The following is a 27,105-nucleotide window of genomic DNA, read 5'->3' on the forward strand; positions in this document are numbered from 1 at the left end:
GATTTTAAAACCCTGAATTTTGTTTCTGGGAACACCCTAACCCCACTTTAACTTAGCCGATCTGGATTACTTCTTTAACCGTCATAATTATTGTATTACCCCCATTAATGTAAGAATAATCTTCTCCAGACCGCCTTTATTTATAACTATCATTGAAGATATAATTTTGTAACACTTGTTTCAAATGACCCTCGACTTCCTTTTTTTATCTGGTTCGTCTCAAACTGCTGTCATTTACCGCTATTCATCTTGCGTTAACAATACACTCTTATCTGGCTCTAACCGGTATCCAAGCGAGTCCTGATTAAAATTCAATTCATGTCCGATGCAGAAGATATTAGATCACTGGCAGTTAACAATTTATGCGGAGTATAACCCATACGTCAAACTTAATGTTTACGTGTCAGGCTGACCCCGCAAAATGTGCAGCGAAATTATCTCTACAAAATTTTTGAACCATTTCAGTGTTAATGGGAAAATGTAACATTTTTATTTACGTGTGCTGATTCAAAGAGGTAAGGATTCAAAGGAAAAATATACTCTAATTTTCAGATGTGCCTAAAATGAATATACCAAGTGAATGGAATTACAAAAATTGTATGCAAATGCAATAAGCAGTTCTAGACGTTGATTATCGTTTGATTACTCGTTGACATTGCATGCTCTGATTATTCTAATTTAGGAACGATATTATTATCTTATATCCGTTGTTGAAGTCAGAGCACATCATTCTGTTAAATCCATTGTTGTACTTCATGCGCATTAGTTATGTTGTCAGATTTATTCGTAGTTCAATTACTTTATATCTGAACATGTCATTTGCGAAATTAATTTCCGTGTCCTCTCCTAAATCCAACCCCACACGACTTTATCCTATTACAATTATACTTAGATAGCTAAGGTATATACCTTTTCTAAACATAAACTCAAATAATATACAAATTAAATTAAATAATGCCAATATTCACCAATGCTTTCTAGCTACTATCATTTGTCGCATGACTGAAATAGACAAAACAATCTCACTGCTTTCGCAGGCTAAACTCTTACAAATATGGCAAAAATCCCATGCGTCTATTGCGGAGAATAAAGCCGGAAATGATGCCTTATATGAATACAGAGCAAAACTTCGGTAAAATTCTAAAATTGTATATTTAATAAAGAAGTTCTCTCACAAGCTGTTCGTTTTAATTTAACTTATTTAAGTTCGATGAGATAATGGGAAATTGGAGAGTCACGCGTTTGTATTAGTGTACAGGTGCTGATCCACAGAAAAATTGATATTTTCTTGAGGAATGCATGCCTACCGAGATAGCGAAAAATCTTAACTTTATTCTATGATTCCTGGTTTCAAACACCGGGCAAACGATAAGGAAAATACATAATAATGAACATATAAATGCGATAAAAAGCAGAATATCGATTACTGTAGGATTGTAGGTACAACTTTACTGTGTGCATATTAATTGTGTGATTTTGTATATCACCTTTATCCCACAACCGTGAACATTTTTGTGTCATTTTATTCCAATATTCTATTACATAACACAGAACTGTATCCATCCTTTAATTTTCATACAAACATTTACAAGAGAAAGGCTAACCAGAAATATAACTAAATCTCTGAAATACAGCTATACAATTCAACAGTATATGCCGCTAAAAGCAGTAAAGCGGCTAGACAACACTTTGATAAACAAATCATGTATGGCAAAGTACATTTCTGTCATTGAATTATTTTGTGTAATATTATACACATTCAACTTTAAACGAGGAAAATATTTAACAAAACCTCGCAACTTATCTAGCGCTCTAACATAATAAACGCAAGGAAATAACTTGATCATTTTAGAAAATATAAACAATGACTGAAGTTAACACGTTATGGACTGGACAAAAATGGAGCTCAAAGCTAGCTGTAGTTGCGTGGAAAATTAAGAGTCAAGACTATGTGATTGTTAATTTAATGATTTTAAACAAAAAATACACCTCAATGAAGCAGAAAGATACAAAGGTAGTGAATACTCTCTTTTATTGAAACAGGTTTAAAATTCATACCAACCCTGAAAGTAAGATGATTAAAACAGTGCAGTTTGAAGACGGAAGAAATTACATATTTCACATAGGTAAACACACTTATTTGCATTCGGAAAATTTGCAGTACAACTTGAAAGATCTTCTGAAACGTTTGAAGTTCGTTTACGAATATTCAACAAAAAGAGAATTTTTAGAAAACACATTTTTCGATTTGAAACAATATATTGTGATTCAGCAACGATATATAAAGAAATGGGAAAAAGAAGGGAAAAGTTCATATAACCGTATTCATTCCAAGTCTATGTTTCATAACATTCCTGTTCAAATCGAGAAATTGGCGTGAGACACCAACACCTGACCTGCACTACGAGCAGCTTGCTCAAAATATTCTTGGCTTTGCTGTCATTTACAATATTATCAATTAGTAATCGACTTTTGTGTCTTTGTTGCATCGTCATAGTTATGCAAGATTATTCGAGCATATTGACAAATTCAATACCAGACTTCCCATCCATTTGTATTTTATTTAAATAGGTAAGAATGGATCAAAGTTCGCTGGAAGAAGAATTGGGATTTATTGAATCATAAATATCAATTACTTCATTACTACAAAACAATAAAAGAATAAAAGAGGGATTACATATAGCTACTGCAAATATAACATGCAAAAACAACACTGAAAAAAGTTTTAAAAGCAAGAGCTGGACAAGATGGACGAGAAACAAAAGACGGGCGATTTGTATATTTGGAGCAACACCTACAATAGCAATTGTAAATGTTGTTAATTTTAGACTTCCAAACAGTTAACGAGATTAAAAATGTTATGCTCAAAAGGGAACGAACGTAAGAGAGGTGTTCAAAAGTTATGTAGGATACAACAGAAAGTTTTCAACTGCTGGATTGGAAACAGTTTCTGGTATGATGTGAATGACAACTGTTTGATCACATAAAGCGGCAATGCGTAGACTGGTTATTGACTTAACGTTTAGTAGTTTTGTACAAAAATTAATAAAGCTAGTGTCAAAAGTTGAAAATAAAAATGTATCTACAAAACCTCTCTTAAAAAGTCACGAAATATTAACAGCCACCAATAAAATTAGAAACAGCGACACGATAAGCAATGCAGTGCAATATTTATACCCAAGCACGATTAAAATCACTTCAGGGACTAACACATAACGCTGATTTCGTCTGAGGGTTAGGAGAAAGTTGTATTACAATATCAAAACAAGATCTCGCCTATCGTGATGGTCTCGAGGACATCCTCTTCGTCGTCGACGATTGTATTCTTTAATAAAACATGTATTTCAACAATCCAACTGACAGCATAATTAGTCAACTATCAATCTCATTACAGATAATTGATTTTGTTTTGATTACCAAACTACTTCATATGAACTAGCAAAACTATATTTTATTGTATAAATGACAATTAATAAAAAATATGTTTAAATCCTTTGTGTTTTTGTAAACAAGAAGTATAAGATCAAAATAAAAATAACGAAAAATGTCGACCATGAGAAAATTATTGCTGTTGAATTGTTAACACAGCTCGAACGTTAAAATTCAGTCGGAGTACTAATTGTAGAGTGTATATTAAAAATTACATTTCTAAATTGTCAGACTTTACTAACCATAGAACTATACACGGCATACCCTGAACTGTATACAATTTGTGGAATTCTGAAACCAACAAGTTAATACGTTTAACTCGACACAATCAACAACATCAATATATTTCAACTCAACAAGCGTGAACAACTATTTCGTAGTTTCACCTGAAGCGCAAAAGGAAATGAGCAAAATTCTCTGTAACAAATATGAATAGAGTTCCAACAATGCAACCAATTCAGTTGTAAATAACTTAAAATAATGCTCTCATTGTTCCCCATCAGAGCCACTCTGACCGCTCTTAGCCCGGCCTTGGAGAGAAACGTTCAGCCACTCCGCTGTTGAAATCTTCCATAACGAAAATTTCAGAAATGCACAATAATTCTAAACCACTTATATGGCCCGCTGCATCTCTGCATTTAGGAATTCGTGTTATTAACAGAGATCACTGCGAACATTAGTTTATGTTGGTTCACGCGCTTCATCCATAAATTGTGATGGTCATGCGCATATAAGCTGATCAATATGTATTTTGGTTGGATGAAGTACACCTTAGAAAGGTTGACATGTAAAGCACTATCTTTTCTTTTCGTTTAAGTAAAGTGATTTTAATACATTATTTAAAATTGCATAGATACACAACAAAACATATCAGTATCATAAACATTCGATCTTGGTTGTTAGATCACTTCTTTTTGTCAACATCAATAAATCCGGATCATGACTCGAGGCTTGGCGTCTTCTTATGATCCAGTTGTTCAGAAGTTGACAATTCTATGTGACCTAGCTATCAACAGAGCATTGCTATGATGCTAATATATATATATATATATATATATATATATATATATATATATATATATATATATATATATATATATATATATATATATATACATACATACATATATATATATATATATATATATATATATATATATATATATATATATATATATATATATACATACATACATATATATATATATATATATATATATATATATATATATATATATATATATATATATATATATATATATATATGTATGTAACTGAAATTTTGTCATCTTTTACAAATTGAATGTGAAAATCGCATAATATAATGGATTTTTTTTTTTTACCACGGCTCTTTATTATTTTGATGGAATATCGCTCCACTATTAACCATGATGAGTCTGTGTAATATGATACGTCACTAACGGCTAGGCACACACCAATAGCGCGACAGTAAAATGATTTCTCTTGTGGGGCTATCATGTATCTTCGTCTGACTGCTCTAATATTCCTAATATTTATTTTCGTCTGACAGCTCTACGAGTCTTATTTGTTATGGTTAGTCTAGTTATGTCATAGCTAACGCTGAGGTGTTCTAAAGAAACAGTATCCTCAAACGAGTCAGTTCATGCAAAAATGTATAGTGCGCCAGTACATCGGACATTTATTTTAATGTTGTCGTAACCATGCACTAACTGGACAACGGATCAATTGTAATTAATATATTAATGACGTAATTAAGGCATCTAACTGTCGAATGTATACCACTGAAATTAATATATTTCCTTCATTGCAATACGCGTGGTTAAAACAGACAGAAAATGAATATATCAGCTCACCGGTTTGCACACATTCTTCATACACTTCACCAAAATAGATGCCCGGGTATGTCGATCTTGGTAGAAGCCATATCGCTGGGGATAAAAAGAAGTACAATACACATCTACATAATGCCAAACAGGACAGCCCGTCTCTTACATGAAATATATTTCTGCTTCAGTAAAACCGAATCAAACGAGATTTATCTTATCACAGAAAAAAAATCAGCTATGTCCGACAACCGGCCGGATAGGATAGCACTTTGATTGCTCATGTAGGAGTAGCTTAGTTATCTACCCTTATCAATAAAATGTATTCTCAGTTAGCCACAATTTCGTTCACAGAACAATGCAAGGTCTAAGACTTTAACGCGACCTACAAATTAAGTTTTGATAATCCGATTTGAAATTGTCATTATCAATGTATTAGGTGTAAATAGTGATAAAATATGATAAATGTGATACCATAATTTGCTGTAAGAAGAAAAAATACATTTATACATTTAATACAGTGACTCTAATGCTTAAAATGGATATTGTATGGTATTATCATAGTAGTAAAAATAAAGTATAAACAGTGCTGCAGAGCCAATGCAGTAGTAATGCTCCCCCCTTCGGCTCCCTGTATATGGAGAAAAATTGTATTGATGAATGCAGTGCAAGTTGGCCTTCATTACGAGCCAGCAGGGATCATTATTTCACGCAGGAAGATTTGTATATCACAAGTCTAATTAGTGATAAAGGCATATTCAGGATGTATAATACTATGTCTGTTAAACGTAACTGGACATTAAAAATAAATCATATGGTGGTCAGTTAGATTTCCTCTCAAGGACAATTTAAAAAATTGGAGGTTTCAAAGTAGTGATCCACTAATTATATAACAATTCTAGCACATGTCGTAGTAATACTGAGTAAGAATTTTATGTGGTAAATGCCAGTTTCAGATCTTGGATGAAAGTGGACAAATGAGTCCTTAAAACTCAGTGGCCGGATAGTTTTTATGACGATCTTGTACACTGCGTGCTGGTACGGATGAGTACACTATTGTTAAAAGTAACTTGTATCCAGTTCATTTGTACAACGAGAAGAGTTTGAAAATACCAGTTATAAACAAGCTATGATAAAATTAAGTTGTTTTATTGCATATTTTGATCATGTTTCTGATTGCATTTAGTGATATCACTACAATGTCTGCAGTGTGGCAGTTAATAGTGATGTCTAGCACTGTGGCACCATGCAGCATACATTTAGTATCATGTCCCACGCAGTCACGTTATCCTGCCACTAGTCCGACCAGTCCTAATACTAATCTCTTAGTGGTGAGATCCTAGCGAGGCAGCTGTTAAGTCCATTTTGATAAGTCTTTGATATGACTTGGCCTGGGTTCAAATTCACGACATCCCGCAGCCGATGCGGAATGCTTTAACCACTAGGCCACCGAATGTCGTAGGTTTAACGTCGTTTTCAGTACCTGATAGGCTGTACATTGCAGCCTGTATATCTGGTGGAAGAAGAACCCGGAAAGAATCGCCGATCTACTAGGTAGGGGTGGGGTTATGATTTGTGAAAGGCCTTGCTTTGGAAAGTACTGCTCTATACATACTGCAAAAAAAGAACTCGGCGTTGTTATTTATCCATGTTGGGAGTGTGAAGCCAGAACGAGACCTAAACACCGCATATGTGCGAGTTGTAGTGGAAATTACATGAGAATAAAGTTGTCCAGAAAGAGAAATAAGCAGAAAAGCAGTTTATGAAAGTTATGTGCTATCTTTCCGTCCCACCCTCAGCAGTATCCGTTATTAACATCGCAAGGCTTTATGCGCATCTTTGTGAAACAGAAGTGGATATTCTTGATGGGAAAAACAGTACACTTCTAGAATATGTACCTGTGGGTTCTGAGGCTTATGGGCACATGCGTATCTTCTCCTATGTTAACACACTCATTCGCGCTGATACTTTTTATGTATTTGAGATGAAAATATGAAAAGCGGTCACCAACTAATATACATCAATCGATAAATTACGCACTAGCGCCCACATGGTGACATGCACACCAGGACTCTTCGTGGTCCTGGCTTCTTTGTCGGCTGAGGCATCGTTGTTGTTGTTGAAAGGTTTAAGGTCATTTTCAGCACAAGATAGGCGGCCAGTGTAAATGGTGGGAGGAGGAACCCGGGAAAACCCAAGAAAATACCACGGACCCACTAGAAGCTACTGGCAAGCTTTCCCACATACCCACATTGGCGAAACCCGAGACTGGAACCCACACAGACAGAGGTGAAAAGGCAGTGATCCGTAACGGTGAGCGGTTTAAACCGCTCGGCCACTCGGGACCCCCTGTAAAACTTTGACTAATAGGCTGGTGTTGCTAACACGGTCAGCGCATTCGCCAATGCTAGTTAAATGTCTTGCTCCTCATAGCCGACAAATCACATTAGTTAATGGGATAAGAGCAGAAAACGCTTCCGGGGGATAACTCTGATATCTAACTGGAGATTTTTGAAACGTCACAGGTTTTACACGGAACGTGGGAAACACTTGCATTCCGTGTAAACAGCGCATTATTGACACATTATATAAACACTGCTGTTACAGCTAATGCCTCGCACAAAATTCTTACAAACTAGGTTGGCCTATTTATTTTGCGATATTATGCGCGAGGGCCACAACTTTCACTCACAGGCTTTCTCTGTTTAAAACAGTGTCATACGTATCACAGTCATAGAAGAGCGACCAGAAGATACAATGCAAATCATCAGTGCCGTCTGACGATCCTGTACCAATGTTCGATAATTGAGTATTGGAAGCCATAGCACAACAACTACCTTTCATCGACAAGGAATGTTAATATTGCTGGTGGAAGAGAATCTGCGCCAACTGAAGTTCGACAGGTATTGGTTTAAAATGAGCTGGAAAGAGAATGAAAAGTTAGTGAATATCGAACGCTGTGATGATCTAGAACAGTGTAAGAAAGCAAAAGTTTGCTTTTGTTTAATAATTAAATCCATAAAGTAAATCCCTTGAAATGTCTTATGCGCGATTCCGATGTAGCATTTTGTGAAGCATCCTTGGCGACAACCTTTCCTTCGGGGCATGCACAGTCATTTATCACCTGTCCAACTAAAAGCAATGTCAGTCATAATTTGAAAAGACCGGTTCTGCCACATCACAGTTTTTGGCCACAAACTGCAAACAGCCAGTGAACATTCAAACAGAACGTAAGGTATATGCGAGCGTATTGGCGGACGTTTTGAAGATCGCGGATCTAGAGATATCAGAGTAACTGATATTCTCTAGCATTGCTGTTTTGCTTACATACCACGGTGACAGGCTAGACGTGTGTCAGCAGGGATGCTGATTCTTCCAATCAATGAAACTTTTATATCACGCTCAACACAGAGGAATCAGTACGTCATTATATCCAACGTTTCAGCATCCACAATATTTTTACTACAAAATTATACGAGACTCTGACTTCTTTACAGGCTAAGGCCAAACAACGCCCGCCATCTACATAAAATAAAAGTTCTCAGTGAACAACGCAATTACCACTGTATCTGTGGAAACATGTGTAGCTTGGATTTTCATACTGTAGACAGACACTGCATCCCATTCACGGCTGACCTTGAGATTAAAGCTCTGACCCGCGAAGCGGTGTCGATGACTGGAACATTTATCAACTGACTACTCTCCCTAAATGCTAAAAAGAGATTAGATTCGCGCCCTGGCCGAGACAAACATTATTGCAGATCATATATCCAAAGCCCTGCAGACAACCTTATCTCGGAGGATGAGGACACGTCAGTCTGGACGAGGTTGATAAATATACAGCCTAAAAAATACAGTCCGCTGCGGAAACAATATTACTGGTATTCAGACACACTTCCATCTGGAGCTCCCATCTGTCAATCCTAAGACATTTCTCCTCGGTTTGATACACTTGGACTGTGGCCTAGATATATGACATTGCATACGGAATTAAACCTCTTATAACCCATACGCGGACTGGGGGTAATACAGTTTTTAGCCATGCTTCAAAAAGGAGTAAAAAGATGCATGTGACCGGGCTGGCGTCAACCTCACCTTATGTAGCCATGTACAGGTTAAATACTGAAAACGAAGTAACATTGTGTCCGCTAAAACTTCTGGAACACACAATACAGAGATTGTGGAACCATGACAGCAAAAGAGGATGGTAATAAAGACATTATTTATTTTAAAAAATCGGCCTTCTTACAACTGTAGATACCAGAATATCTGGATTTTCAACAAAACCTACAAAATAAAAAACATAGTTTTGGGACAAATTATTTCGAATCCTTGAAGAGGGGTTATGTTTCTTTCATACTGCATTCTTTTGAAGAGACTATATGAACAGTTTGGATATAAAGGTTAATTCATACGAAATATGAGGACAGACTAGATCTTTTGTCTTGTGGAACTTAACATAAACAACGTCGACATTAATATTGTTCCCTAACCTTCTTACTTGCCAGTTATTTACAGATGAAAGAACCATGCAAACATGTAGAAATTACTCTAATTTGAATACTCGAATACAGTTCGGACAGATGTGGAGTCTAAATCGTCGAGTCGAAACGACGATTAACGTGTCCGCCGATGCACAGGTCCAACAATAATTCTCCAGAATCCTATGTCTCGCCTGCTCTGCCGTGTTATAAGCAAACACATTTAATAGCCAAATGATCAAGAGAAGTAGGTCACTTTAGTAGTAGTTGATAGAGGTGATTAATATTCCAATTATAAACACACCTATCAAATTGTATGATTTTACAGGTAACAGTGTGTGCTAAAGTTTGAATATTTTCTGAAACATGAAAACTAGTTCACTATGACTTACATTTTCATGCGGCGAGTTGTACCCTCCAAAATGAAGATGCCTATCAAGTTTAATGATTGCATGTGTGTGTGTGTGTGTGTGTGTGTGTGTGTGTGTTTGTGATTTGGATTTTTAACTTAGCCTTAACAACTTTTCAGTCATATCGCTACAATGTCTGCATTGTGGCAGTTTATAGCGATGTCTACCACTGGGGCATCATGCGGCAGACATGTAGCATGATGTCCCACCCAGACACATTATCCTGACACCAGGCCGACCAGTCTTAACACTAACCTGTTAACGCTGAGCGCCTAGCGAGGCAGCTGTTAGTATCATTTTTATAAGTCTTTGGTATGACTGGCTGGGCTTTGAACCAATGACTGTACATACAGTCATGTAAGAGAAAATAACTAAATACAAGACGTTGTGTTTTGGCAAAAAATATATCCGAATTGGCGGATCATATATCCCATATTTCGATTTGTTTTAACCAGGATCACTCATTACTGGAGTGTTAAAAGCAGGTTATCATGTTCTACGTTTGCTGCTGGTGTATAGTGTACGACAAGACGAAAATACCCATCAAGCTACATGAATCTACATACTATGATATCGGAGAAAATGACCTAAATACAAAGATCATGAAAAGCGTGTCATCTTAACCCAGTTTTATCTTTGGTGAGTAGTGGAATCCAATCCTTTAAATTTTACGACTACACATACAACGATAACGGGAGAACTATAGCTAAATAAAATAAAACTTCACATAATCGCTAGAGTGTGAAAATTAGGTCAAAGTGACCAACTTCCCGATGTGATTAATGCATCTTTCAAGTTTCAAGATCAGAATGTGCAAAAAAGTTTGATTTGAAAAGTTGTCTACTTTGGTAAATTGAACTAATATTAAAGGAACTTCTGCAGTTTTCTCGTTCCCCTAGTCATAATATCCAGGAGACTGTGTGTAGGCGATATCAAAGGTAGACCAAGCTCCAAATTGCAATGTTACACATCCATTTTGTTTTTCATTTCACAACAGCCAACAACCCGTGCACGTAAGATTTATCATTTTACAACGGTACAATTGTGTTTCTACGTTTATTACACATTCTGGTACATTTCTCGAAACTTATAGATTTACTTTCTTTAAGTAACGCCTGATAACCACATGTCCCTATATATTCCAGAACTACGGACAAATATGTATTCCGACTAATTTATTCCTTCTTCCAACGGATCCTAATGACATTCACAGTTGTCATTATGTTTGCAGTACATGTTGCATACAAACGTAGTTTGCTTTGTAATCTTCACTTTCTTTACATTTATTTCTATCCTTATAAAGTTGGGTTTCTGACAGATTTGCATTGCACGTGTATTCCATATAACTCGTATTCTTCTTATCAAACGGCCTTAGGATCCAGACCCAGTATATCTGGAACAAAGTCTGGTACATGCTCAAGGATTCGAAAAAATTCCAGATAGGCACAACCAATAAATTTTCTCCACCTTTTTCCAGTGGGGCTGAAACGGTTAATAAATTATTTAGCTGCTTATCCGTAATACTTTAATCGAACAGTTCGTTGCCGGATAATCACAGATGGATTAACATTATAATTTACTGTTTATAAAATCTGTTGAAAACTTACGTTATGTATAGATCTATTGTGTGCTTAATTTTTGTCCTGATTGATGGTTGTGGAATTCTTTGCCTACCTGACTTTTTTCATGATTGCAATTGGCAAATAAGATACTTATTAAACTTTTGAATTCAAGGTCAGTCTTGATTATAGTTAAATTTAGGTTTTTCCGTAGAAAATTGTTACGTGGTAGGTTAAGTGAAATTTGAATATATGTAGGTGTCTTTGTAAAGACAATTCATCCCAATATCATATCAGTTTTTGTGAATCTATGAAAAGAGTTTGCTGTTGTGTTCAGATATATTTCTGGAAGACTTATTTATTTAAATAATTCATTGAAACTACTAAGTTTTCATTGACCTAATCAACGCATATTGTGGAATTATAGGTAATTCATTCAAAGAAAATCTGGATTGCAATATTGGTACATAAGGGCATTCAAAACTATTGGTACATAAGGACATTGAAGACTATTGGAATTTATTCGGAACTTGTTTGGACTTGCGATAGAACATTCAGGATTATTTCGACTTTAATTAACAATTCTGTAAGTGTCTTTTCAATTGTTTGTATTTAAAAACAATTATTTGTCAGATATTACCAAACTTGTTAGCTTTGCTTCTTTCAGCTACATAGTTTAAGACCATAGAGTCGTAACACTTATTACACTTGCTGACGAAGATATTTCTTGGGGTTGATTTTGCGTGTGTTCTGCTTATGCATTTCGTATGGAAGTCTTGTATTACATTCTGAAGAGTTTCACGCATTAATACGATTACGATGCCCGAAATGGCAGTGGAAGAGACTGGGGGATACGTATAGTTGTTAATGCGTATGAGCGTACTAATTTGCTTGAAGCAATGACGGTATTTGCGTTTTTGATGATAAAATCTAAGAATAGCAAATTACGCTACAGCCTCCTAAAGACAGTTGGAGAGTGGGGGTGGGGGTGGATTAGGTTTGAAAGTGTTACTCTATACCAGAGTGTTACCTCTTTGTCAAAGCTACCGTAAGGTTAGGAAAACTAACCATGAGAAAGTAGAAATAATACAAAAATGATTCAAATTACCTCGTCTGTGCCCGTTCTATTACATTTAATATTCTTTCCATCTTGTAATAGATACATAGGGACATCATCTCTGACAAGGTTATTAAGAGTCAAATTCAGCATCATTGTTCTTCCTTCTAAAATGAACTCGAACTTTTTATGCTTTGCCATTCGAGTTCTTCGTTTGGTTCTCCCGTAGGGACCTTCATCCTGGCCTTCATCCTGAATCTCGATCACATCAACTAAAATTATATATATATATATATATATATATATATATATATATATATATATATATATATATATATATATATATATATATATGTGTGTGTGTGTGTGTGTGTGTGTGTGTGTGTGTGTGTGTGTGTATGAGAGAGAGAGATGATGATGATGATGATATTCTTTTATTCCTCCATTTTCTGAAGATTTTAAGACAAAAAAGAAATGCATTTAAATACATAGAATCACAAAAATAGTAGATTCGTTACTTATTGAATTATTTCCAATAGCAAACGAATAAATAAATTAAAATCATTACTAATCTAGATAGAGATATATATACGATAGAACATTTGAAAATGTATCCTCACAACAAAGTTTCCTACTCTCTTTGCAATCCAGTACAAGTATTTCTTTCCTTATATTTTGAGTGAGTTCTCTATTGAATCGAATATATAATATCCTTTATCTTAATGAAATACTTGGTAGATAGTCTGATCATATTGATCCATGCCTCAAATTCTAAATGTTCTGATATATCATTTAAACCACCAAGTAGTATAATCAGTATAACATCATCGATCTGATCACAGAAATCACGGTAAATCACTGGAGGTATATACGAAAATAGACTTTCCATCAAGTGGTTTCTGTCGTCTGAGGTTAAGGCACAATTCATCGAAATGTGCAAAATACGGTCATGACTCATTTTGCCACATAGGGAACACAGTCCAGGTCTTGCTTGCATTCCTCCAATACGAATTAATGTCCCATATTCCATTTTTCTGCTTGACTCAGTGTAAGCTATTTTCCATAGATGATGTATTTTTAATCCTGGATTAATTTTTAAAAATCTACCAAATCCCTCTGATGGATTTCTGATACTCATTTCATGTTTTCTCTCCTCTAATATCTGTATTCTTGTCCCAGTTAAGTTTTTCCATGTTATTTTGTCTGGAAATTTTCCAGTGAAAATAAAGTCGTTGAGATAGTCTTCTAAATCATACTTTTTTAGTACAGTATTTACATCATATATAAAAGAGTTGTAGCTATGTTGGGGGTCAAAAATAAAATTTCCAACAGCCCAGAGGAAAACCTTTTAGCCGTTAAATTTGCTGATGTTCTACACATGCGACCAAGGAATACGAGTTTTTGCTTATCTATGCGAGCTTCCATTGATATCATCCCCAAGCACGATGTCGTAGATCCAACAGGCGATCTTTGAGGGAAACCTTGTACTCTCCGGGCGAAATATCGTTGTATTTTCTCCATTGATTCAATGCCCTGATATGACATATTAAACCAGAGTTCTGAGCCATACAAAGCAGATGGCAATATAATTCTTTCCCAGACTTTCACAGAGACTATAGGATTCATTCCATTTGCATTTAATCCAATTGAGTATAGTGAGTTTGTTACACGTTTAGCTTTATCGTAGGAATAGATTATACGATCATTATTTTTCATTGATTGCGAAAAGGTAACTCCTGCATATTTCACTTTTTTTGCTCTAGGAATATTCTGTGATCCCAGAGTAATTCCATTTGATGAGTACACTTCCTTTCTTTTACTAAATATCATCCAATTACTCTTGTTAGAGTTATATTTCAATTTCCACTTCTGTGCATACTGATAAGCTGTATTCACGAGTATTTGCAATCCATTCAGCGTAGAGCTTAGTAGAGTAGTGTCGTCTGCCAAAAGCATGCCAGGTATGTTCATCTGATTCACTGTTATCCCGCAATTAGTCATTACTAGCTCATTCAATAGGTCATTTATGTACACGAGAAATAAAAAAGCCGACATTACACGCCCTTGACCAACACCTCTCCGTAATGGAAATGTGTTAGATATACATCCTCTACATGCTACACAGGCACTTGTCTGTGTGTAGGAATGGGCGATTATTCTCCATATTTTTGCATTAATTCCTAATATTTTTAGTTTTTTTTAATAGTCCACAATACCACAGTCTATCGAATGCCTTTTCGTTATCCAGAAAAACAGCATATACATTAGAGTTATGATTATTAAAATACATCAAACATTCTTGAAGAGTAAAAGCAGCGGAGATAGATCCAGACTCCTTACGAAATCCAAATTGATAAGGATGTGGAAAGCTTATTTTGTCTAAATACTTTTGAATTCTGGTCATCAATATTTTTTCAAACAATTTTCCCAGACAAGATGTCAATGTTATACCACGATAATTCACTGGATCCTTTTTATCTTTACCATTTTGTTTGTATATCGGTATAATCATCCCACATCTATATACATTAGGTAAATACTCATACTGGATCATGTAATTAAAAAGGGCAGTTAAATGTCTGATTAAATATTTTCCACCATATTTTAAGTGTTCATTCGATATGCAATCAATGCCTGGTGATTTTTTTTTGTTTTTAGAGACTTGATATGCTGCAACACTTCTTCCTCTGTAATATTATTACATTTTATGTTATCAGTCTCTAGTTTGCTTTCTTCGTACATATTCTTCATTTTGACACAATCATTATGTTCCTCATCTGTTGTACCACTTAATTCAGAAAAATATAGTTTCCATAGATTGACACATTCATCCAAAGTATTAGATTCTACCCCTCGAAATGCAATATTACCAATGTCCGATTTATCTTTCCTATTTTCTCGTATGACTGCATAGAATTCTTCTATTCCCATTTCTGCACTCTTTTCTATCTCTTCAAATATGCACTCTTTATATACCTTTTTCTCTTGCCTATGTTTCTTTCTAAACTTTCTTTTCGCGTCCTTGTATCTTCTTTTGATGCTGCACTCTGTGCTTCTATTTTTCCTGCTTTGATCCATTCTCTGCGCGCTTTTCTCATATTCTGATGTAAATTTTCAAGCCCACTTTTCTTCCAGTATGGTTTCAAGTGCGATTTGAATTCGGACTTTGGAATATATCGGTCTGATGCAGTTATTACACTCTTAGTTATCAATTCATTATACTTCTCTATATCTTCTACCTTTTTACACTCATAGGTGAAATTCAAGAATGCACTAACATCAGATTTATACATGCTCATTTCTAATGGATTTGCCAAGTTCCATTTCATTCTTGGAGATACACATGTCTTTTTATTTTCCTTCAGTATATCTTTTGCAAGTGCCGCTGTAATAGGTAGGTGATCCGATATTGAGAAATCAATTTTGTCATTTACTATGTGTCTTTTTACAGCACCTCTAATTATTTCAGGTATTAATATATAATCAAGTGTGGACGTTCGTGACTTGTCTTTTGATCTATACGTGATGTAATGTTCATGTGGTTTTATCACCAGCGTAGCAACTATGTTTCTCTGTTCTATTCTTTTTTTGAGAGCAAGATCTCTTCTTGATGGATTTTTACACACAAGATCTGCATTCATGTCGCCTATAATTATGCATATATTTTCAGCAGAATACCTATCATACACATCAAAAACATTTTCACAAAATTTGTCATATGCATCATCAGTTCTAGTTGTCGAGGTAAAGTAGGTTGGAATCAAAATTATAGGTTCCAAGTCTCTCACTAAGATTTTCACCGCCATAATATTTGGGAACTCATTTTGTAAGGTGCTTGCTTTGCATAGTGATGATCTATAAAATACGGCAACCCCGCCACTACCTCTATAGCATTGTTGTATCTCTTCAGTAGGTAGCGCAACTACTTTGAAATCATCATGTAATTTATCTAAATACGTTATATTCTTTGTACAAAGCCAATGTTCAGTGATAACAAATATATCTGTGTCTGGTAACAATTCAATTAGTTTCTGCGTGCTAGACATTATACCACGTACATTCCATGTTGAAATAATGATCATAATTATAATTAAGAAGCAATTACTAGTCAGATGGCTATGCTCATTAGGAATATATTTTGTAATTCTCATGCGTTTCATCAAGTAAGTAGCCTTCTCTCCATTTTCTGTTTGTTATCCATTCCTACATTTTATTCCAGAACTCTAAAGTGATTCATTATTCATCATCAGTTCAAAATCTTTATCCAGTACATTTAGTCGAAATGTATATATATTTGATCCATCCCAATGGGGTCGTTCCTTTATGAGGCGGACGAATGTTACTGTCACACCTTCCTCCTTGCACTGAGTTGCGATAGCTGTCCTTACTACATCTATATTTTTTCTCGATTTGACATTTGATAGCAGAATGCGTCTTATTTTGTTTCTTACAACTGGTTCAAACACATCCGGTTCTATATTCCTTTGATTGGGTCTGGTAATAATTGTCTCAATATGTCTATACGATGTATCTTCCTTTTTTTGTCTCTCCTCGTCATTCGGAAGCATTCTTTGATCATTTGGTGATTTGTTGTGCCCTATTTGATCTTTATTTATGTTTTCATTTATATTTATGTTAGCTCTATCTCATATCTTAATTTCTTTTGCTGATTGTAGGTTGATGTACTTGCATTGTGAGATGTTATTTCTGTGCGCTGATTATGATTCACATTTTCCGTTATGTTAGTCCGATCATTCCGTGAAAGTGGCTGGAAATCTTTCAATGTAAACATAGCGGGACCATTGCTAGGCAAATTTGCTGGAATAGCTCTAGCAGGCTCTTTATGTATTTCTTTTTGTCCATGTACTACATTTTCTTGGTCAATAGATGGAGAGATAACATGTCTACTCTCCTTGTATGCAGATAGTTCATGATTTCCATGATTTTCTTTCATTTGCAAGTCTACGTTTCTATCACTTCCTTTGTTAGACTGATTGAATAAAAGTTTGTGTCTTGTACAAATTGTGTCTAATTTTCCCTCAATACAGTTAATCTTTTTCATGATCACATCTAGATGTTGATGTACATGAGAAGATAATTCTTTAATCTCATTTTCCCGGGTTGCCATTGATGACATCTGGAAATACATTCCTCTATTATCATTGATTAGTTTTTCTTCCTTTAATTTCAGTTGTTCTATATGAGAGTTCGCCTCTTTGAGTTTCTTCGTAGTTTCCACTAAGTCTGACTTTAAGTTTATGATCTCATTTTCTGTCCGTGTGATAATATCACCCAACTGGTTTTCCAATCTGGAGAATTTTTCTTCAAACTTATCATTCATTATCGCTATCTGTGCAAATATTGTGCTCATTCTATCAGCATCTTCATCAGTTCTTTGTAAGGCGCTATCATTGACCGGAGCTTTCGGACTTTGTGATATACAATCACTGCGAATGGAGTTTATACGCTGGGATGATCTTGTTTCAGAATTATGTTTCAATGCCCATTTAGATATACATGCTTTCATGTCACTGTAATTATTTTCTCCTTCAATGAAATGGAATATAATATAAATATCTTCCGATAACTTATCCTCCACAGCAGCACTATTTGTTCGAGGTAAACGTTCTACTAATCGACCATCAGGACAATCATATCTCTTCCTTTTTGCTAGATCAAAGAGAGCTTGCCTAGAATCCCTGAGACCTTTGACATCAAGTGTTGATTTCAATCTTTTTTTGAAGGCACTTCTATTAAGAGTTCCAAATTTGGTTTTGATTTGCATGTATATGCCTTCATTAATTTCGTCTACATCTGAATCTTGTTCTGCTTGCGATGTCTGTGAAACAAATAGAGCATCATCATTGGTATCATCTTTGGTATCAGCATCAGTGACATTTTCAATGTTTCTCAGATTTCCCTTCGGTTTTCCCATGTCATCCATCTCTGATAAGTTTAAATCCGGCCTTGAATTGGTGTTGTCCTCATTTTCATTATCTAACATGTCTTGAGCAACATCAAAACTATTTTGAGACTTTCTCTCAATGTCCACATCATCTATAATATCCTGCTGAGAGAGCATTTTTGTTGTTTTCTAATGAAAATCTCCCAAAACATTCAAGTATTTATTTATTTATTTATTTTGTTTTTACTTATTGTAGGTAGTATATTTTCATTTCAGCCATATTGTCAACTTTTATCTAACTTTCTCATGCAATATAGATTCTGAAAGAGCTCACACTCTTTAGATGAACATGAGTTAGCAGTTATCAAGAGAGCCTATACCAAGTCATGTGCTTAGCCCAGATTAGCTCTTACTTGCACTCACTAAATCCATTAAGGCTTAAACAAACCAAATATAGAACTGAACTATAGGTGAGCTATAGGTGAGTTATAATTGTCCGTACTCCTGGTACTCCTAGTACAAATGGGTTCAATGAATATATGACTAAGAAATATTAAAAACACAAAATTAATACTTGAAAGAAAACTTCCAAAAATAGTAATTACACCACACCACAACTGATCACTTCAAGAATATATCCACAACATGTATCAATGAATACAATCACATTTTACCATCCAATTTGATGAAAAACTGGGAGCTCCAAAACACATGACTTGAACCCATGACGGTCCACGCAGATTGTTATCATGTTCTACGTTTGCTGCTGGTGTATAGTGTACGACAAGACGAAAATACCCATCAAGTTACATGAATCTACATACTATGATATCGGAGAAAATGACCTAAATACAAAGATCATGAAAAGCGTGTCATCTTAACCCAGTTTTATCTTTGGTGAGTAGTGGAATCCAATCCTTCATATTTCACGACTACACATACAACGATAACGGGAGAACTATAGATAAATAAAATAAAACTTCACATAATCGCTAGAGTGTGAAAATTAGGTCAAAGTGACCAACTTCCCGATGTGATTAATGCATCTTTCAAGTTTCAAGAGAGAGAGAGAGAGAGAGAGAGAGAGAGAGAGTACAGATTGTAGGGCCTGCAGATGGAATGTTTTGGGGTCGTAGCTAGGGTAAACAATTGCAACAAAAGATCTTTCCGTTTTTCCAGTTATTTCGCAGGTTTAATGCAAACGACGTTTGTTCTCATCACTGTTGTTTTCAAATTCGTTTTGGTACAATTCCATTTATTTTATGGAATATGTGAAACAGTGGATGTTCCATGTCAAACCTTTCCCCCAATTTCGTTAGTATAGGCTTTGGCACACATTGGAACTCGGACTAATTATACTTAGAATTATCAGATTTATATTGTTCTGTAAGGATGTTACAAACCAACGACGCTACGTGGGTCGTTTAGAAATTTCGACACGTGCCTGAAGACATCTGAAGGTCATCGCTACTTAAATACATGTATATAATGATTCTTTTCCATTGATACTCATTGAGTCTGTCGTTGTTGTTGTTGTTGTAGGGTTTAACGACATTTTTCAGTACACGATAGGCCCAACATGGCGGCCAGTATTAATGGTGGAGGAAGAACCCGGGAAAACCCCGGAAAGAACCACCGACCCACGAGAAGCTACTGGCAAGCTTTCTCACATACCCACATTAGCCGAATCCGAGACTCGAACCAACGCAGACAGGGATGAGATGGCAGTGATCCGTAACGGAGAGCGCTTTAGACCACTCGGCCACTCGGGGGTCCCCACAGAGTCTGTCAGAAGTTTATCAAATCATTTTGTTGTTGTTGTTCTAGGGTTTAACGCCATTTTTCAGCACACGATAGGCTATACATGGCGGCCAGTATAACTGGTGGAGGAAGAACCCTGGAAAACCCAGGGAAGAACCACCGACCCACGAGAAGCTACTGGCAGGCTTTCCCACCAAATCATTTTGTACCTCACCGGCGGCAATGAATCAAAAGTGAGGCCAAATGTGTGGTTAATAAAGTCATGTGATACATTTCATCTTTTTAAAAAAAAAATATATTAAAAAAACCTCACCACCAAATAAAGCACCAAATGTTCTATTGATTATACATGTATACAAAACAATTAGCATCAAAAACAATTACACAATACACAGATCAACATCATCTTGGTAAATGGCCTACATACAAGCATTTTAGTTGTTAATAATTCTCCTTCAAAGCAGACTCTCTTTTATTTTGTGAAGACTTCCGACTGACATATTGTCAGTACTAATCTGTGTCGGTGATTGTCAATTCTGGTTTTAGCCTCACATTATTCTGACACAAGGCCGACCAGTCCTAACACTAACCTCTTAATGCTGAGCGTCTAGCGAGGCAGCTGTTAGTGCCCTTTTTATAAGTCATTAGTATGACTCGGCCGGGGTTCAATCACGCGACCTTTTACATCCGAGGCCGACGCTCTAACCCACCGGAGCGGATTCTCTATGTAAGTAACTGCAGGGAGTCGGGGACGGTTTATGTGTATTAAGATCGGGTACGTATTCTAAAAAAAAACAAAAAAAAAAAAAAAAAACGTTTTACTAGGAAAAATTGGTTTCTTTTCATATGTTACCCAATTAAAATACGTTAGGAGAATAGGTAAGGGGTGAAGGGAGATACATCCCCTTATCCAGGAGATAGCATCTCTTATCTCCAAGCGTATGTAAGACAGATTCTATGTAACCCGACTGGACGACTCTATCTGTTTCGGCGTGGTTTCAAGTAGGAAATCCCCCCCGCCCCCATAAATTCAATGGGATTCTTGAGGCCTCGTCTTAAGAAGCTGTCTATTGACCTGGAAAGGTGTCCTGCTGAGCTGCGAATATAGGTCCTACCATATTGAATAGACCTATTGGGATGACAGATCGTGGAGGTAAAAGCCTGAGAATTTGGGCTCCTCTCTCCTTCCCACAGCATGAATGATGTCGGTTAGCGAACAGTTCCGGACAAATGCTATAATGGTGGCAACTGCTCTTCCTTCGTGAGCCAAAATGCGTAATACTTTTCATGTGAGTTGTTGTTACTTCTCTATATAACAAACGAATAATCCACTTAATCCAGGACGAGATAGACGGTGTTGATACATCCTCCTGTCCTTTCTTGGGAGGTAGAAAGAGACTTGATCTCCTTCGACGCTATGTCTCTGTTTTATTAAAGTACCAATTCAAAGCCCAAATTGGGTCTTGTAGGTGACCTTCAGCTGATGTGTCCAGACGAAAAAGAGGTTTTACGACGAAGATCTGGTTACCCGTGGAATGAAGCCGGTTCTTGGCGATGAAAGAAGATGACGTCATGAGTAAGATTGACTCGTCTTTTCAGAACTGCAAGTAATTCGGTTCTGCTGATAGGGCATGTATTTCACTAATTCTGCCTGCTAACGCCATGAGGAAGCAGGTCTTGTATGAAAGATGCGTCAAAGATGCCATTAAAATAGGTTCAAAAGATAAGAAAATTAGCTATCTGAGGCATATATGTTTGAGGAGGAAGGATATGTTCATTTGTGCACCAGTGAATGAAAATGTGCCAGTTGCCTTCATATACATCAGAATGGAGGGTCTTCGTTTCTGAGCAATTCTCTTCACGATTGTTTGCGATAATTGTTTAATTCTGATGGCCTTTGCCATATTGTCCAGACGTGCGGGTTTGATAGCTCTGGGCAGGGATGAAACAAATGCCGTCGTGGTTGTTTGAGTAGATGAGGGAAACCGAATGTTCCGAAGAGTTTTCGATGCAAGATTGATGAGATCGTTGATCCACGACTTCTGCCATCTGAGTGGTGCAATGAGTATGTGGCGACAGTTGATTCTTTTGCTATCTTTGTCACTTTATGAATCAAGTATGTCCAGGTGTTTCCAATCTAGCAATAGATCTGTTGTTGTAGGGTTTAACGCCATTTTTTCAGCACAAGATAGGCTATGCACGGCGGCCAGTAAAAATGTAGAGGAAGAACCCGAGACGACCCCGGAACGAACCACCGACCCACGGGAAGTTACTGGAAAGCGTTCTCACATACCCACATTGGCCGAACCCGAGACTCGAACCCACGCGGACAGAGGTGAGATAGCAGTGATCCGTAACGGTGAGCGTTTTAGACCACTCTGTCACTCGGGGCCCCCTAACGATAGAGATTCGACCGCCCATTTGTTTGGGTCCGGGACTGGAAAGATAAACATTGGGAGTTTGGAACCCCACTTAGTCGTAAACAGGTCCACGAACGGTTGGTCCCATCGAAAACCGAGTGATGGAGAAGCCATTCTGTCTGCATTAGCTGACTGGTATGAGACAAAGAATCCGCAAATACGTTTCGGCGTCCTGGGATAGCGCGAACGTATATGTGGATTAGTTGTTGACAGCACAACCTTAGAAGGTCCCACACCATGACTTAAGGTCTGGAGATTTGTTTCTTCCTTGTCGTTGGAGAAAGGTCACTGCTATAGAGTCGTCGGACAGAATGAAAACTCCCTTGTCATTTAAACATTCATGCCACCGTGAAAGGCTTTCAGAAAGGAATTCATCTCTCGAGACCATGCACCGTTGGCTTTCAATAGGATGATAGGAGATCCCAGCCGTCCGTACTTGCCTCGATACAGACTGTAAGATGAGGCAGATGTAGATGCAGAGTTATAGCAGCCGTGAGCCAAGTTGAATGCCCCAATGCCACAGATGGTACTTCAAATGCGTGCAGATTGAGATAGGTTGGTACAGGAGGTACACTTTTGGCCATTGGGACAGAAGAGTCATTTGCAATGGGCACATCAAAGGGCGACCTATGACAACCTCTGCTACCGCGCTGAGCAAACCTAGTAGGCGATGGTATTCTCGTGAGGATAGAACTTTCTTCGAAAGTAAAGAAGCAAGCATGGTTCAGATTTTCAATGCCCGATCCTGAGGAAGACGAACAATGATGCCGGTGTATTGTACTTCATACCTTGGTGAACGAATTGATGAGATAGTACTAGGTCGGATTTTTCTCTGTTGGCGAGAATCCCAGGCTGGTAAGCAGTCTAACAAGGGTTATGATATCGTGTTTTTATAAAACTCACCACACGTTTCTGCCGACGTAGAAATGGTCTGGACATGCGCCATTACTAGATTCTTCATAATAGTGAAGACCAAGGGGATGATGTTTGGTCCCAGTTGGTTCGCCCTGAATTGGTATAAGATGTTGTAGGCGAATTGCAGGAACGTCAGGGAAGTCTGGTGAATAGGGACATAAAGGTATGCGCCTTTTTAAGTCCACACTGATGTCGAAGTCTCCCTCTTGGACGGCATTCCAAAATGCACCATGGTGTTTCGATTGAGAACCAAGAGCCGTGAATTAATAGATTGAGGGTCTTAGGTCGATGAATGGAGCCAGAGTGCCGTTGCCTTTGGGACCAAGAAAGGTCTGAGACAAAATCCCGAAGAAACGTTAAATGAACAATCGAGCAAGAGGATTGTTAGAGGATAAAGGCTGTATTCGTAACTTGACTTTATAGTGGTCCTTAAGGAAAGTATAGGCAGAGAGCACTGGGTCGTGTTTCGCCAATTGTAAATTTGTAGCTGTGGATACAGAATCAGCTGCTCTGCTCAGTGCTCGGACCATTCTTAAGACCGACCTCCATGCATGTCCTGAGGTATTCGCTGTGGGAGAGGAGAAGTTATGTTCCGCTTGTTTGAAGCTAACCATAGAGACGAAAATCCAATATCGAAGTCACGACAACGATATCGCGCCCAAACGTCCGAGTGTCATCAGAGACCATCCGGGCAATACATATAGAGTGTGGCTATATGGAGTAACATTCTACGTGCATGTTCAAACAGTGCATCAAATTCCTGTGATCGTGAAAGATTTTTATCAGCATTACGTTGACGTGCCTCTCCGTCCATCTGAGATTATATGCATAAATGCGTATATGCATAATAAACGCGTGTCCATCTACATACCCATCCATTTAGCTACTCACGCGCCGTTATTTCAGGATATATCAAAACAAACAAACAAACCAATAAACCATGCAACTATATTTATGCATTATTAAAATATATTTACCTTCTATTGTGTCTTTTGTCGTTTCGAACAGAAAACAGACGGCCAGAGAGCACATCATGAGCAAGAAAATGACCCTCATATTTCGGTTTGCAGTGTCTGAAAGAAACCCGAATCTAATATATATATATATATATATATATATATATATATATATATATATATATATATATATATATATATATATATATGCACTCACGTCTGTGTTGATTCTGTAGGAAAGAAGGGACTGCAACTTTTGATGGTGGAACTCCTTTTTTTTAACCAAAATTGGAGTCCTGGACTCCAAGTTTTAAATTCCCAGAGAGACCTCTCTCTCTCTCTCTCTCTCTCTCTCTCTCTCTCTCTCTCTCTCTCTCTCTCTATATATATATATATATATATATATATATATATATATATATATATATATATATATAATATTAATGATAATAATAAAATAGCCTGCTCGTTTGTCCCAATTTCAATTTCGTCTGATAACTTCAAACTTAGTCACGCCGAATAGTTAAATTTTTAAAACAGCTCGCCACACGTAGTTTTAGTTCGTGACATACTGGAGAAACTTCAACAATTTGTCAGCGCATTTGACGCCTGTATAGAAAATGGGAAAGGGGTGCCGTTTACGTTCGGTAAGTTTGGATTTCATCATTGACCGAAAGAGGTTTAGATTAGAGGTTGTTTGAATCTTTCTTTTGTAAATGATGAAATCCAAGAGTAACAAGATTACTATCGAGAGGTACATGAGGAGCTCGTTACAAAGAAAAGTATGTTTCTGTCAATGAAACGAGGGCTGGGGGTCTAACCTGTAACAATATAACACAAGGCAAGACAAGATTCTTCACCCCTCGATAGTTCTAACACTGCTAGTTTATCCCAATTTCGTCTGCTAATTTTCAACTTAAGCCAGTCGTAATTAAAAGCAATTCATTTTTCAAATTAGCTCAACACACTTCGTTCAGTTTGTGACATGCTGAAGAAAATGCAACAATTGTTCGCCGATCTTGATGCCTGGCTAAGTACTGGCAAGGAAATGGTGCCGTTAGCATTCGAATAGTCGTGGATTTCACCATTGACCGCAGTAAATATCTGAAGTGTACATTGTAATGCGTTCTAATTTTGGTGGTAAAAATAAATCATATTGATTTTGGTAAATTTGGTGTTGATTGCTAGTTACATTGGAGCACCATGCACTGCACTGTTAACCCTTGAAACAGACTTACTGTATGAAAACCCTGGGAAGAACCACCAACCCACGAGAAGCTACTGACAAGCTTTCTCACATACCCACATTGGCTGAATCCTAGACCCGAACCCACGCAGACATTGGTGAGATGGAAGTGATCCGTAAAGGAGAAGACAGAGGTGAGATGGCAGTGATCCGTAACGGAGAGAGAGAGAGAGAGAGAGAGAGAGAGAGAGAATAGGTACAGTATACATATGGCACGTATTAAGAATTTCAGCTTTGAAAATGAACATAAAATGGAACAAATTTTGAAGTTAAAACATTATGCATAAAGTCTAGGTAAAAAGATACAGAACAATCGATACATTGAGAAGTGTTTTGCCTATAAATATTCTTGGTTTGACGTGTCATTTCGCCTTGGAGATGGTGTTACCAAAGTTTCAGTTCAATACAATGACTCGTGTAGGGATATATGTAACTTAAAAAGAAAATCAAATAAAGATACATTCAAACACAGGAGCAAAGCTCTACGAGACGCGAAAGAGTTCGGTAAAGAGCAGGGGTCGGAAACCTACAACACGCGTGGCACAAGGTAGTACATCAAGATGTTTTGCGTTGCACGCGAAGGAAAGCCAAAAATCTCAATTTTAACAGTGTTACTATCTTACTGGTGTAAGTATTCCGGGAAAGAGTGGCACGCTATGTAAAACAGGTTGCCGACCCCTTGTACAGAGCGTAAGGTCCCTAAATAACAATAAGACACATTTGACATGTTTTAGCAGCCAAGTAGTAACGTCTTATAATCATCTTGGATCAGACTCACAGTCGTGTTGCATGAGAAACCAAACTTTGGCATTACTTACATTTCAATCCATTATCCAGGTACACTCCAGTTCAACGTAATCACATAACCGGAATGGAGAAACCGTGACGCGTTGAGAGTCAGGGAAAAACGCACGAGCTCTAAAAGGGATAGAGTTTATGAGGTATAAAGTTTGATGTAGTTACTCCAATCTAACCCATTTTGGCTGTCATTCTACTTCTATTTATAGTTTATAAAGAAAGTAACATAAACTAGGCTAAATTATGAATGAGATATTCATTAAAAAAATCGTGTCAAAAATCTTTTTACCCTTCCGTATTTCTCCGCTTATGTTTATGCTACAAGCTCCTATCTGACGGATTTTGTGACTTCTCACGTGCACG

General features: G+C 36.9%; 1 protein-coding gene across 1 annotated transcript in view; it reads right to left on the minus strand.

The window, feature by feature from the left end:
• The window catches only part of LOC149794641 (zinc metalloproteinase/disintegrin-like), a 79,597-nt gene extending 54,771 nt beyond the window's left edge, over positions 1-24,826 (minus strand). The window contains exons 1-3 of the mRNA XM_089963947.1: positions 24,720-24,826; positions 12,793-13,013; positions 5,265-5,339 (exon numbers count right to left, since the gene is read on the minus strand). Of these exons, the coding sequence (XP_089820073.1) occupies positions 5,265-5,339; positions 12,793-13,013; positions 24,720-24,798 (375 nt within the window). The 5' untranslated portion in view covers positions 24,799-24,826. The remainder of the gene's footprint in view (positions 1-5,264; positions 5,340-12,792; positions 13,014-24,719) is intronic.
• Positions 24,827-27,105: the final 2,279 nt, after the last annotated feature.

Source organism: Sinohyriopsis cumingii, chromosome 7, assembly GCF_028554795.1.
Source record: "Sinohyriopsis cumingii isolate HCF-2022 chromosome 7, ASM2855479v2, whole genome shotgun sequence".
In the NCBI taxonomy this organism is placed as follows: domain Eukaryota; kingdom Metazoa; phylum Mollusca; class Bivalvia; order Unionida; family Unionidae; genus Sinohyriopsis; species Sinohyriopsis cumingii.